The following is a 14,409-nucleotide window of genomic DNA, read 5'->3' as shown; positions in this document are numbered from 1 at the left end:
GTAGAACAGCTGTAAGATAACGAACTATGTACCGTATATTACAGTTCTATGCTTATCATGATCCTTAAATGATTCATAAAATTCGCGAGGAATCAATTCAGTGTTGTAGATTTTTCCGATTCAAAACAATTACTGATTAGCTTTTTCAAAAACGCATTTTTAGCTCCATAAAACGTTTTTTGCCGAAAAAATCAATTTCTTGCAACCGCAGTTTATCGTCTCTTCCATACGTGCTAGGTATTAGTATTCTACGCATCCTGGCAAATTTTTTTATTTCTTATTTAGAACACGGGTACAGTGCCCGCCAAACTAGTCTGCTTAGGGGCGTGTCATGACTAATATCAGTTGTCATGGAAACGGGATCAATGTCAGGTGGGGCGACCGAGATTATGCACAAGAAATGTTAGATTTAAGGTCGGTCTAGTCGGAAGTCCCGGGTTCCATCCTGGTGTTGGGTGTTAACGATGTTACTTCTTCTTGTTTGTGCTGCATGACAGAGGGGCTGGCAAGGAACAGCGTCTGGTCTTTCGGTTGGGCGAAAATCAGAGATCCCGCGGATCTAGAAGTCGTGAATAGGGCGGGGGTCCAAATCTAGGGCGCCACCCGTAATCCCACCCCACAATGAATGTCAACAAAATACTGAGCGCCCCGCTAAAACATAGATGGTATTGCCTCAATAGTTGTTCGCCGATCGCCGAAAAGCAGTTTTATTCAATAAAGTTCATGTCATATGATGATTGCTGTTGATTTTGTTATTGATTTTTGTCAACCTTAGAGAAATGACTATAACACTGACCAATCTGAGAGGGGCGGGTTCTTCCTCTGAGAAAATTTTGAAAAGTCAATGTCCTGGCTATAGAGGTCATTGCTGGGAGCAAATTCTTGTGAACAAGAGGATCAGAAATGGGAGCCAATGGGACAGAATCTTGATATCTGTCTGCCAATGCCGCCTGGGCATAACCGTGAGTGGAAGAATGCTGATATAATGGAATCGAGCTCCGTAGGCGCGAAAACATTTCAGATAAACTGCGTATAATGTTTATGTAACTGAGTTTTTAGCACCGTCGTAGGCGCAAAACAATTTCAAATAATATGTAATTTGGGATTGGGTCTGAGGGGGCGTTTACTTCTTGGTCATTCGCACCAATCACAGTATGAATATGATGAATACGTTTAAGCTAATGCAGTCAATATATGTCATGATACCTTGGTATTTTCATAAATAAAAAGTAAAAGATTTTTAATAAATTTATTTTTAATAACATTGATCAGTGATATTTTATATATAACGTATAACAACAACAATTAGTCTTAAAGACGATAACATCACATATTTATTACACAATCGGTATTCATCGATATATTCCGGTAATTCTCGGGATGTTTGAATCTATCAGTATGGCTGTACATGTATATATTTATAGAGAGAGAGAGAGAGAAAGAGAGAGAGAAATGGGGTTTAAGGTCCACTCGACACAAACTAGGTCATTTCGGGACTAACATATGGTTTATTTTTATTTCAATAATTCGCTTGCGCGTAGGGGTCTTTAGCAGTGGGAGGAAACCGGAGGACCCGGAGAAAACCCACGAGATTGGACAGGCGACCCTAAGCCTTGTCACGTACAACCGGGGATTCGAAACCACGCCAGTCGACTCAATGACAGACTTTATGATACAGCGCGCGCACGCTAACCATTCAGCCATCCAACCCCCCTCGGGATGTTTGAATCTTACATGTATATATTTATATGTCCAAGAGGAAAAGTAACATATCATATTCTATCATATAGTGTTTTTGAGAGCATTCTTTGTGCTAGAGTTTTCTAAGCAGAGGAAGTCTGATGTCATCGCCAACCATTCTCTTTAGCGTCGATGGTACTATAGTTCACGAGGCAGGGCATGCTTAATACTTTTCATTTGAGGAGTTCATATAGTTAAAACACATTTAAAGTAATGCTGTATCACCACCACTTTCTGCCTTGCAACGTTCAAATTTACTTTCATAAGATATCTAACCGATAGAATAATTGCGTCCTAAGGGATTCTCGTAGCTTTCGGAACTCCATTCAAATCTCCATTAAATGACGTCATTTCCGGAAATTAACATGCAGGCTAGCTTGCTCAACTTCCGGTTATGCTAGCTCTTTGTACCTTTCATAATAAATATATTTACAGATTTAAAATACAGTCTAAATATAAGTTCATCTTTAAGGTTTACTTTGAAAAGTCAAAATATTATTATGTTATGTATTTAATTTGTAGAAAAAAACACACCATGAATTCATGCAATTGAATTTACAATGTATACTATCGGCGTTTGTTTAAAATCTGTATTACCATGACGTTATTTCTGGAAATTAAGTAAGATATATGTCCTGGGAATGATTTTGACATTTATTTGTAACATGACATTGTGTGATTTCAGAATGGCTCTTTTGTGATATGCGCACTGAAGGTTGTAAGATCGATTTCAGAATCAATTTGTAAGGTTGTAGGGGGGATGGTGTTATTGTATGTAACATTAAATTCAAAATTGATTCTAGATGCCTACATCGTTCCTATGCTATAATTCTAAACCTTTCACAATTTGATTGGCGCGATCTTATGACTGTGCTGCAAGTGTGAATTGATCTGGTGCAATTGCCATTCTAATTTAATGGCAGCTGGTGGAACATTGACAATATGGCGTCATACAGTATACGTTAGACCATTAGTTCAAAAAAATTATATACCCTATAATCAGTTAATAAGTTAAAAGGTCATTGTTTATTTACGCTAAAATATTCTTGAAAGCAAGAATCATTAACGTATTTTCCCTAACATCCAGCATTACCACAATACCCTCATTGATGATGGATGGTATTTGTATTTTGTGGAATTTGTAAAATAATTGAAAGAAACCTACTGTTCGGTGCTATTATTGAATTACTTATAGTTTATTAAACTAATTGTGTATGGTGTACGGTACACCGACTAAAAGCTTTCACACCACGAACTTAGATATTTTTTTTTTTATAAAACTTCACATCACTGCCAAACTTAACGGTATTGTTGTTTATACTTCATTTAGCGGCTGGGAAGTGAGAGTGACAGAGAGAAAGAGAGAGGGAGGGGGGATAGGGAGAAGGGGGGAGGGGGTAATGTCCACTCTACACAAACTAGGTCATTTAGGGACTAACATATGGTTCAATTTTATTTCTATAATTCGCTTGCGCGTAGGGGTCTTTAGCAGTGCGAGGAAACTGGAGTATCCGGGGAAAACTCACGAAGTTGAACAAGCGACCTTACTCCTTGTCACGAACTTTAGCCTGTAATGTACACATTATTTTAGATACACTGCAAATATTTTTGGACATTGAATATCACGTTTTATTACACATTAATCTACAGGTGATATCGATATTAAGCGATATTAATCGAAGCGGTTATTGTATGTATGATATTAAACGATATACACCGACATATATTTGGCAATATCGTTTCAACATATATTTCAATTTTGTTTAAAAATTATTTTTGGTAATACATGTATATGAATTAACATATTCGTTATTTGTTGATATCAAGTAATTCGATATTCGTCGAGCATGAATGTAGTTTCATCGACTTGGTATCACAAAAGACTCGTATGTAATTTTGTACACAGCTAAATGTTTTATTCGTATTTTCACTTTGTCCACAAGGCCTAATGTTCAATCACACAGTGGCTTAATGTTTGATATACAAATTTAAGAGCCGCCGAGCTTCTGGACGATCTTGATTCATTAAGAGAGACCATAAGAACGAGTAGTCCATATCTACCAGAAACCGTTTACGGATCTGTCTTTTGGGTTTGCCATCGTCGGAATTGTCCGGAAGATTGGAACTTTTGGGTGTTTGAGACGCGGCCACCGATGAGTCGCGTTTGTTCCAGTTCATGTTCCAGTGACGTCTCATGATGTTTGATAAGTTATCAGCGCCTCCTTTCACCCGAGACCAAATGTAATTGGAGTTCTTCCATCGACCAATGAAACGCTTTGCTCGGGAATTGGCTTTATCCGTGACGACATTGTCCGTGTTATCCCGTTTAGACCACGTGATGCCTCGATGTTTATTAATAATGTCTGATTTGTCGTTCTTGTTTGCACTTGCCAATAACTTCATCATATGATCTGAATTACGCCATCGTCCGTAAAATCTTTTAGCCATGTCTTCGGGTTCCTCTTCTGGGAAGCGTTTTGTCCACACTAATCCACGCTGTTGATCTATAACAGAATTCTGGTCAGATTTGCTTAATCCCTTTAATGATTTCCACAACTGATTTGAATTCCGCCATCTTCCAAAATGGCGCTTAGCATTATTCAGATAGTCATTTTCAGATTTTTCGTTCGCTTGAAGATTGTTTAAAAGATATGCAAAGTTGTCCTGTGCACCGTGTTCATTTGTGAAACGCTTCGGTCCGGTTGTGGGGCTTTTATCGTCCAATTCCAGCTTAACCCCATCATTTAGTTGATTTTGATGTTTCCATATGTGGTTGGAACTTTTCCATCGACCAAGGAAGCGCTTTACTTCGTGCAGGTCAGTCTTGTCTTCTTCTTGCATTAAATCAGCGGTACTCTCTGACACATCCTGAAAAATTAAAGAGGCAATTTCATTAATATGTTGAGCGATTTATTGCCGATTCACAAGACTGGACCCAGGTTGGTAGAAATAAAGATTTCAGTGACCCTGGGTCAGCATACTCTGTAGCCACATATGTTAAGGAAATAAAATTATTTATGTAAATATTTGATTAAATTATAACATGAGACGTGTAAAGGGTGAAGTTTTATTTACTCTTTCTTGATAATCTGATTAAAATAAAGATCTTATTGCGTTTCGTTTTTTATATTTCAAAATTTCGTTTTATTTGTCTGTACTACTCTAGACTGTAGGATCTGGAAGAGTTGTTATATAACTTGCGTGAAGGATTAGCCAATGAAACCATCCGTTACGGCGACTTCTTGGCGTGCGATGCACGGAACTGTGGGTAAACCACTAGAAACGTCAACGCTGATTGATCAATTAATGTCTGTCGTCATTGGGTCAAAAGGCACCCGGTCAGATCTTCATGTAGTGTGAGCCATCGAAAGTATAAAAAAAACGAAACGAAATATAGAGCTGTACTTTAATCAGATTGCCTTTCTCCACCCTAAACCGAATCAATGAACTGTCGCCCCTAATGATCCTCGGAGTTATCATAAAGATGCAGGCTAATACTACATTCTATTTAAGGGATTTCTGATCCTCTCGCCTTTATAGCCGCGCTTATTGATGAACTAATTCCCGGCGGTTTCCCTTGGTCCATAAAAGAGGTTGTATTAACCAACTTTCTTTCACCAAAGGCTCCCCGATAACTAAAAGAATTCCTTAATTACTACACGTATTAAAATATTAATTAGAGATCCACCCCATCTGTACACGCATACTTAACTTCAAAGAAAAGATGAGACTAATGATGAATTTTCTCCTTTGAATTAAGTTCAATGTTTTGATTTCTGTTTCATTGTCTAAGAACTTACACGAAACGACTAACCATTAATTCCTTAAACATCCAGACAATAACTTTGTATGCCAACAAGGAAATATTTTTGCCAGATCAGAGTTAGACTAATTAATGTCTATTTGGAACGTGGAATCCTGATAATAAACAACAGATCTGAAGTTAATTTTAACTGTGATGACTGTTCCTTATCTCTATCGTGATAATAACCACGGAAGTTCCAGATGTTAAGAAACTCTTCGAGACAATCAAATATATTTTGATTAGTCTCTTTAGTTAAAATGTCCTGCTGTACATGGTATTTATAACAGTATACAGAAAAACAAGCCAAGTCTCTCAACAGAAATTACGGCAAGCATAAGAGACGAATTCATCAAGTTTTTGTTAGAGTTATAACCATTGATGAACAATACATAAAAGTCAAAATTTGTAGGTAACATTTCTTTGGCTAGGTTCATCGCTTTAGTTCGGGTGTGGGCGATGGGTATTCAACTAAAACGAACTTAATTCTATAGCAGAAAATAATAGTTATAAACGATTATTTTCAGATCACAAATTTCAATTAACAAACGATTATCCGTAACAATGCAAGACAATTCATCCACACAATGGGCGAAGTTACATCGTTAATTGTAACAGTTTGTCAGATCGGCTTGCTTGTAATTATGTGGGGTATTTTCTCTTTGAAGTAAATGAATGCACTGACTTGTTCAATTACACACCCACGGGTATCCAATACACTATTATTCAACACGATACGCACTTAGTCATTATAAAGCAAACCTTTTATTAACGGGACATTAGGCTCATATCCATATAACTTGGTATTTGGTAACATTAATTCTTTGGAATATTTTGACAGAAAAAACAAAATATGATAATCCGCGGGATAGTCTGACCGAACTTAATGAGATCACAGAAATAAGTAAGAGGAAGTAGGTCTCGGTAATGGACGACAAAAATCCATTTATTAAATCTACATTATGGTGCGATCGACGGTTTTTTAAAAAAATCTTCCTTAATAAATATGTGACAATTCACGCAAAATCGCCCGTGAATGATATATGGATGATGCGATATTTTCATGACTGTAATGGTTTAATCAGCACTCAGGGGGTATTTCTGTTAATGTTATAGATGCATGTAAAATGTAAATTAAAATTGTTGATTATAGAGCACGTTATAAATCTTTAGAAGGAAGTCTTCTGACTTCATCCTCTTGGAGTCAGATGGTAAGAGAAGGAGAGCCGTGCCACACATAAATAATCAAAAACACAGCAGACAACCCGTTGAACAAAACACATTACAAATACGTTTTATCAAGTAAAGTGAAGGGATGAGGAAGTTCCAGAAAGCGTCCACTGTGCTTTGCTGTCGCGGGTGCTTAAGGACATTTTGCTAGTAATCGAGTTCAATAAATACATTACCGTCACAAACGTGTGTGGGTGTGTGTGTGTGTGGGGGGGGGGGGGTGTCTGCTTGGCAATCGCGTACCACCCAAGCCATACCCTGTCCATTTCTTCGTGCTCTATCCGACTTTCACTTTTTTACATAGAAATGCTCCTGGACACGGCTCATCTAAATTAGGCCATATGGTTATTATTAAAACGACGCTGTGATTTGTCGAAAATATCATACTTCGACGAGCAAACAACGAATCCTGAAATTGTAGCGTCCCGTGGTAATGGGAGCCGCGGTGGCTAAGTGGGTAAGATGCTGGCTCGCTAGTCTGGAGGTCGCCTTTTCGATCCCTGCATTGGCCAAGATAGTTCATCGGGATTTTCCGATGTGGTTTCCCCTTGTCAGTGGCGCAGGACCGAGGGCCTGACAAGAACAACTGTCTTTCTAGTCGTTCGGATGGGACGAAAAAACCGAGGTCCCGTGTTCACATTGACGTGCACGTAAAAGACCCCTTGGCAGTAGACATTTGATATAAGAGTTGGTAGTAGTGCCGCTGTCCGGACAATATTTCCCTCATGGTATATGCCCGTCTTCATTGGCCCAATCGGAGCCAAGCAGTAGGACGTTAAAACCCATTTCATTCATTCATACCAAGATATTAATAGTAACCTGAATTTCACTGATGTTAGCTTTGTATCTAATGCTTTTAATGGATGGATGTCCCAATTTGATTAAAACACAGATCCTATTTCGTTTCGTTTTTATAGTTCAAAATTTCGTATTACTTGTCTTTACGACACTAGCATCTGGAAGAGTTGTTATCATTGTCGCGTTCTGGAGGGCTTTTGGCGTTAGCTGCACAGAACTGTGGGTAATCCACTAGAAACATCAATGCCGATTGGTTAATAAAATATCTGACGTCATAGGGTCAAAAGCCGCTCGTATGACCTCTGACGCTACCCCCCCCCCCCCCAAAAAAAACCCAAAACAACTGGTCAGATCTTCAAAAGTATAAATATAACGAAACGAAATATAGATTTGTATTTTAATCAGATTGATGGAGAGAGAGAACGTGAGAGAGAGAGAAGAGAGAGGGAGAGAGAGGGAGGGAGAGAGAGAGAGAAGAGAGAGGGAGGGAGAGAGAGAGAAGAGAGAGAGAGAGAGAGAGATGGGGTTTAACGTCCACTCGACACAAACTAGGTCATTTCGGGACTAACATATGGTTTTATTTTATTTCAATAATTCGCTTGCGCGTAGGGGTCTTTAGCAGTGGGAGGAAACCGGAGGACCCGGAGAAAACCCACGAGGTTGGAGAGGCGACCCTACTCCTTCTCACGTACAACCGGGGATTCGAAACCACGCCAGTCGACTCAATGACAGACTTTATGATACAGCGCGCGCACGCTAACCATTCAGCCATCCAACCCCCCTCATATTGATGGGTGTCCATCATGTGTTTAGTTATGGTGCCTATGTCAAGCATAATAAGAAATATCTTGGGTCCAATAAATTACAGGCCTAATAAAACCTAAAAGATGAAAGATTGAATTGCGCCACATAAAATATAGAACTTCACTCTCAAACATTTAAACATTGATCTAGGGAATCATTAAAAACGCCTGTACCTCGATAACGTTTTTTTTTTATGTCTTGGGAAGATCGTATTCAATAACTGTCATAATAGACGACAACTTGACATCCATATATCTGTCTTTACATTCCCCTCAATTTATCGCATGATTCGCTCAAGGTACCTAGAAGAAATGTTAGAGTATGGCGTCTAGCTAATTTGATCATGATATTGATCTAACAGTCAAATTTCTTCTCTCTGCATGGATAATAGATTGATGTAAAGATTTGTGAACATGGACAATAAATAGAAAGCCTAAAGCTGTAAATTCTAATACTCTATATTGAATATTTCTTTAACGTTTCTGTGTAAACTAATTTTGTGGGCTAAAATCATTTATTAGTACGCTATGAGGGTTGGGTGTCTTGGGGATATCAATAGGTCAGGGCTCAGGTATTTTAATCTCTTTTAGGCTACAGGGCACTAGGTTTAATATCCGTCCGTAGAGTCGTCACGACTTCTTGTATCAAAGTTTTAAGAAGAAATGGACGGTGTTGAAAAAAGCAACGAAAGCAACAGAACACGGGCAACTATAGCTTAGATTAAGCACCAATATAAAATTACAAGCTAAGATGGTTATCTTTAGCTATATGGCCTTCTTAATTGAGTAGCTTGTGTTCGAGGAAGAGTATACATATCCTGCCTATTGACGACAAGTCGTAGTCGTAGTCGTAGTCATCTCTTAACCCCCACGTTAATCAAGTTGAACAAGGAAACGCATCTAGGTGTTCGCGAAGGACGTTGGAAATTATGTAGGACAGCTGTTAGGGTGGGACGTGTCGCAACTGTTAGGGTGGGACGTGTCTCAGCTGTTTGGGTGGAACGTGTCGCAGCTGTTAGGCCGGAGCGTATCGCAGCTGTTAGGGTGGGGCGTATCGCAGCTGTAAGGGGGGAGGGGGGTTATCGTCCACACGACAGACCTTATGATCTTCCTGATGAATCTCATCTATCAATAGCCACCCTGTTATTTAACCCCGTATAGAAAAAGGTAAATCCCTTAATGATGAATCTCAATCTATCAATAGTCACCCCGTTAATTCATTATATTCATTCTACTTGTTTAAATATATGATAATGACACGGTGTACAATCAGAGAACTACTTAAATCTATGAAATCCTGGTCCATTGTTAAAGTGTAGATCAAAACATAGGTTATTAATGAGCTGAAGATTTTAACACGTCAACAGCACAATTCCAAGGATGGCAATTACTGCCTATTACTGGGCATTTCTAGATAATGACTAGAGAAGCCTAGTCGAAACGTCGCACAATAACAAGCATTAATTGTATTCCATAGAATTATCACCTGTATATTCCAGTTCAATTACTTAATGTCAATTTAACAGGGTGTGTTAACGACCAAGATTTTGTATGGTGAACTGAAACTAAACAAGGCTTCCTATTTCATTGATAATTTTCCCTCTGTTATTGACAGTAGTACTATAAGTAGCGTGATCAATTTCAGTTTTATATATGTATCTATATTTTATAGTTTAATTGCGAGTCATGGTGTTGAAACTATCGGTTTGAAGGGTAATTTGTTGAAAATTAGTTGGTTGTTTTATGTCGTGGTTCTGGCAACAGTTATACATATTAAAACTATGCAAACCGTTAAAATACTACCCATAATAATCACTAATCATTGAGTTTCTTTATTTAGCATTTGGATATAATGATATTAGTGACGTTCCACAGGCAGTAACAACTCCGAACTACCAAGTCTTGTTGTGCTGACGTCATCACTCCGTGTGCTGCCATTGTCATAAGCGGCGTTCGTTTCGTCCATTTTCTACGAAGATATCGGGAAAAGTTCGTGGTTAAAAAACAAGGTACGAAGTCGTGATTTTCTCGCTGATACGTACTTCGTACTGGTTGCGATACCTCTCTATTAGTGACGTTTCACACTAATGTCTATTGCTAGAGAACTAATAAGTTACAAATGGGTATTTCGTAAGCACATTCTACACCTGGTGTGCATCTTAGATAATCAATTAGTGACATTAATTCCTATTAGTGAAAGGTTAATGTTCACTGTTAATAAATATTGAAATTATAGTGTCTGGTGTTTTATCTGACCTTTAATCGGTGTTGAGAGGAGACGTCCTACTTAAAGTTTCATTTTAATGAATACATTACAATTTTACAATAAACTGCAAATAACATACTTTTAAAATATACACAATAAAACGTTGTCTAACTAGAAAGAATATTGTTCTAAAAAATTAGAAAGTTGGGTCATTTAAAGTTCAAGTCAGTACATTTAATTTCTAGTTATCGTCTTTCGACGTCTGAACAATAAATCATTTCTATCCACTATTATCGCCATTTTTTTGTTTTAATAATTCAAATTACTGCTTAAAGAATTATAAGTTCAAACCTAAATTAAGAAAACGGTAATGGGTCTTCTGCAATATTGAGATTTTATATGACAATATTCTACGACTTGCAGGTCGAATCTTTACGACCAACGGTTGTAGGTTCTCGTGTTTCTGTTGAGGTTATACTTGTGATTTTACCTGAGGAAGGGTGTTTACCTGAGGAAGGGTATTTACCTGAGGTAGGGTATTTACCTGTAATACTCTTCGGAGAAATCCTAAGCCTCTGATAATTCATGTACAATCGACATGAAATTGGGCATGCGTGTTCCTTACACAAATGTGCATCGATTGACGGATTTAATTTTTGATGTGAGGTGGATGGAATGACGTCATGGACGGTTCCTGGTCCAGAGACGCTCGTGGTAGTTACTTTCAAATTTGAGACTCAAAATAACTTTAGAGGTTGCAAATAGAAAATATAGTTTGTAACGTGACGTGGATGTTATTATCCAGTCGTATACGACATGATTCGAAAACATATCAATATTCGGTCAAATTATATTATTAAATTTCGATTTGTTCCATTTTGTAATTTTCTTTGCCGGTATAAATGTCTTTCAATTCTAGATAAATAAGCTTCTTAGTATCGCATTCCCCGCAGAGAAATTGATTAACTTTATTTAAAAGGGAAGACAAACGCTAATGACATTTTAACCGATTAAATACCGCTACATAACAATGAAACGAAGCGAAAGATGCCAGGAGAAAGTAAAACTAGGATTAATGGTTATTTAAACTAATATGAAACTGTGACAACTAGTTTAAGGTGTTGGCTAAAGAAGTGTGTAGAATTTCAAACTCGGAAATGTCTTTAAGAGCGTGGATCTGTGAATTATACTACACAGTTTGATGGACGGTGACAAGATGGATGGGAACACTCTAAAAACCCACTTTATTCTCTAGAAAATTTCAATAAATAATTATTCAACCGACTTCTCAGAAAATAAATGATTTTAAACACCAAAGTTGGGATCTGTGTCAAAGGACTTTTAACTAACTTTTAAATTATATGGAAAGAACTTGCACGAACATTTTTATATGTAAATACTCCACGGGTCCAGCTATGTAGTTTTTACTACGAGAGCTTCGCTTTTCCACATTAAATAGCGGATTCTTTGGCCCACAGGGTTTTTTCAATCCGCTGCGATGGCATCATTCAGCTGAACCTCCTGTTTTAACGTGTTTTCATTTTGACAACGTGAGAAGATGACCCTCCCTCTCTTCTCACGACAGCGATTTTAAAACTGCGTTTTAAAGTGACTTTTTGATATACAAGAACTTTTTATTTTTAGTATTTTTACCTATCCTCTATATATTAGTCCTTCATATGTAAATAACGGGCCTGTTTCACGAAATTTTAACTAAGATAAAATCCAGATTTTAGTAATTTGATTGGATAATATAAGATTGATTTTAGTGCGTAGCCAATCAAAATTGAAGTAACTATTAAAATTTGGATTTTATCTTTAGTTGAGATTTCGAGAAACAGGGTCCTGTCCATAATATCATGCATTATGTATTGGACGTTAAATCTATTCTACCTCGGATTCGCCCATAACTTAGTGTATTTCCCAAACATTAAAGAAATTGTGTAAATAAACAGTTCTTCCACAGACTCCAAAAATGGAATTCAGTATAGGAGGTGTGTGTGTGTGTGGGGGGGGGGGGGGTATGGGAAAACCAGTTCGCGCGCCATTAACATTTTATATAACACCTTTTAAAAAGTCAAACATTAAGAAATACAGATTAATAACTAACGGGACTCAAATTATTCAGGTTAAAACAAATTAAAGGAATAAATGACAAACCTTAGCGTGAGTTGCAATTAAACCTACGCCCTTAAATACTGATTACTTTAGGTACGCACTTAAATATATATATATATATACTGATTACTTTACGTATACTGTTCCGTGCCATGTCTTAATAAATAAATCTTCTCATAGATCAGTGACTTTATAATATAAATATATGGAAAGGTTAGCAATGTGTTGGTGTGATTTTTATTGGCTGTCTATAGTACACAAGTATGAAAACCACATGGTTCACTCCCATTTCAATTACAAATTTTATTACTCCCAAAATCCTGGCCCCAACTAATCAGCATAAAACTGTTAATGTACTGATTATTGTTAAAATAGATCATTCATTATATATTATAGCTTATCTTTAACATCAAAGAAAAATTTGTGTTTTGACAAATATTTGTAATATTTGGAGATTACTTTGAGTTTAATACTTGCTTAACTTTATGAGAAGAATTGTTTCAAATTTTGTACATTCCCTCTTTGAGTTCACTATCATTCAACCAAAACTGTATTTATCTTTTTAGAATTCCTTTATAATAAATATTGTGTTTATTTTCAATTTCTGGACTTCGGAAGTAAAAATATTATTTATATTTATTCAATTATTGACGATGTTTTATGCATAAGCCGCAAGTCTTACTGGGTGGATATTTGTATAGAAAATATGAGCGCGGTGAATATATTCATTGGAAGTGTCTAACGGAAACTTAAACTGGAAAATGTACCACAATTGATATATACATTCGAAATGTTTTAATCCACATCCCTTACAAACTTGCCATATCCAATAAAATATATTTTACGAGTTTTAATTCGAAAGAATACGGAAAACTAACTAAAAAGCAAATGCTCTATAACCGATTTAAACATAAACAACTGACAGAAAAATATAAACTATTAGTTTTAGAACCCATCTAACGTGAAGACGTTTCTCCGTGCACCGTCCTGTAATTCTGACAAGGGGAAACCAGGATTACAAATCACGAGGAACGTTTTCCGCCAACACCTGGATCGTGGCCCGGTAACTCCTGGTCAGTAAGCCGGTCGACCCCCCACCCCCACCGCATTCCCCCTGTCCAAGCCAAATACGTTATGAAGATCGTCATGTAATAAGGAAATCACAGAGTTGGCCATTTTGGTCACTTTTCAAATTATTAATAAAGCAATAAAACAAAAACCTACCTTTCCATAGCAAACTAAGGTGCAAACGAATAATACAACCAAGGCAGCGGCAGTGAGCATGATGACTTGTTTTTACAAACTAGGCCTAACTCCTGAAGTAAAGTACATATAAAGACGACTGTTAGAGTGGACACAGAACTCCAGTTTCAAACGGTTTAACAAGACCCACCACGGTGCTTCTATACTGTGACGCAAGCTAGCTTAACGTCTCTTGTCAAACTGAAGAGATGGTTTGTGTACAGTGTTTAAAAACCTTTATCTCTCTGCCCACGGTTTTCTTTCTATCCTGGCACATGAGTTACAATTGGTCAGTCCGTATGATTAGTGCTTAATCTTCCTGTAATACAGTATTCACTCGTCTACAAAGGAAGCTGTCAGATATTATTTAATACAGTAACCTGCGAGCTAGTCATGAAAGTGATATATGTATTAAACACTAAGCCATAATCCAATTACTTTGAAACGAAAGTCCCATTTAATCTGTTAAA

General features: G+C 37.2%; 1 protein-coding gene across 1 annotated transcript; it reads right to left on the bottom strand.

Annotated features, from left to right (window-relative positions):
- Positions 1 to 1,235: 1,235 nt before the first annotated feature.
- LOC126829964 (uncharacterized) lies at positions 1,236 to 14,218 on the bottom strand. The gene is made up of 2 exons (XM_050560165.2): positions 13,922 to 14,218; positions 1,236 to 4,608 (listed from the first exon to the last, which is right to left on the bottom strand). Exons 1-2 carry the CDS (start codon positions 13,979 to 13,981, stop codon positions 3,709 to 3,711), a joined length of 960 nt encoding a protein of 319 aa, XP_050416122.1. The 5' UTR covers positions 13,982 to 14,218; the 3' UTR covers positions 1,236 to 3,708.
- Between the last annotated feature and the right edge of the window lie 191 nt (positions 14,219 to 14,409).

Source organism: Patella vulgata, chromosome 8 (genome assembly GCF_932274485.2).
Source record: "Patella vulgata chromosome 8, xgPatVulg1.2, whole genome shotgun sequence".
Lineage (NCBI taxonomy): Eukaryota > Metazoa > Mollusca > Gastropoda > Patellidae > Patella > Patella vulgata.
The sequence above is the reverse complement of the archived record's forward strand: the minus strand, read 5'-3'. Positions and strand labels throughout refer to the sequence as shown.

Bases quoted from the DNA above. Each gene is read 5' to 3' on its own strand.
- LOC126829964 (XM_050560165.2), bottom strand. From the start codon at position 13,981: ATGCTCACTGCCGCTGCCTTGGTTGTATTATTCGTTTGCACCTTAGTT. The intron at 4,609-13,921 runs GTAGGTTTTTGT...TTAATTTTTCAG, and splicing joins CCTTAGTTTGCTATGGAAAG to GATGTGTCAGAGAGTACCGC.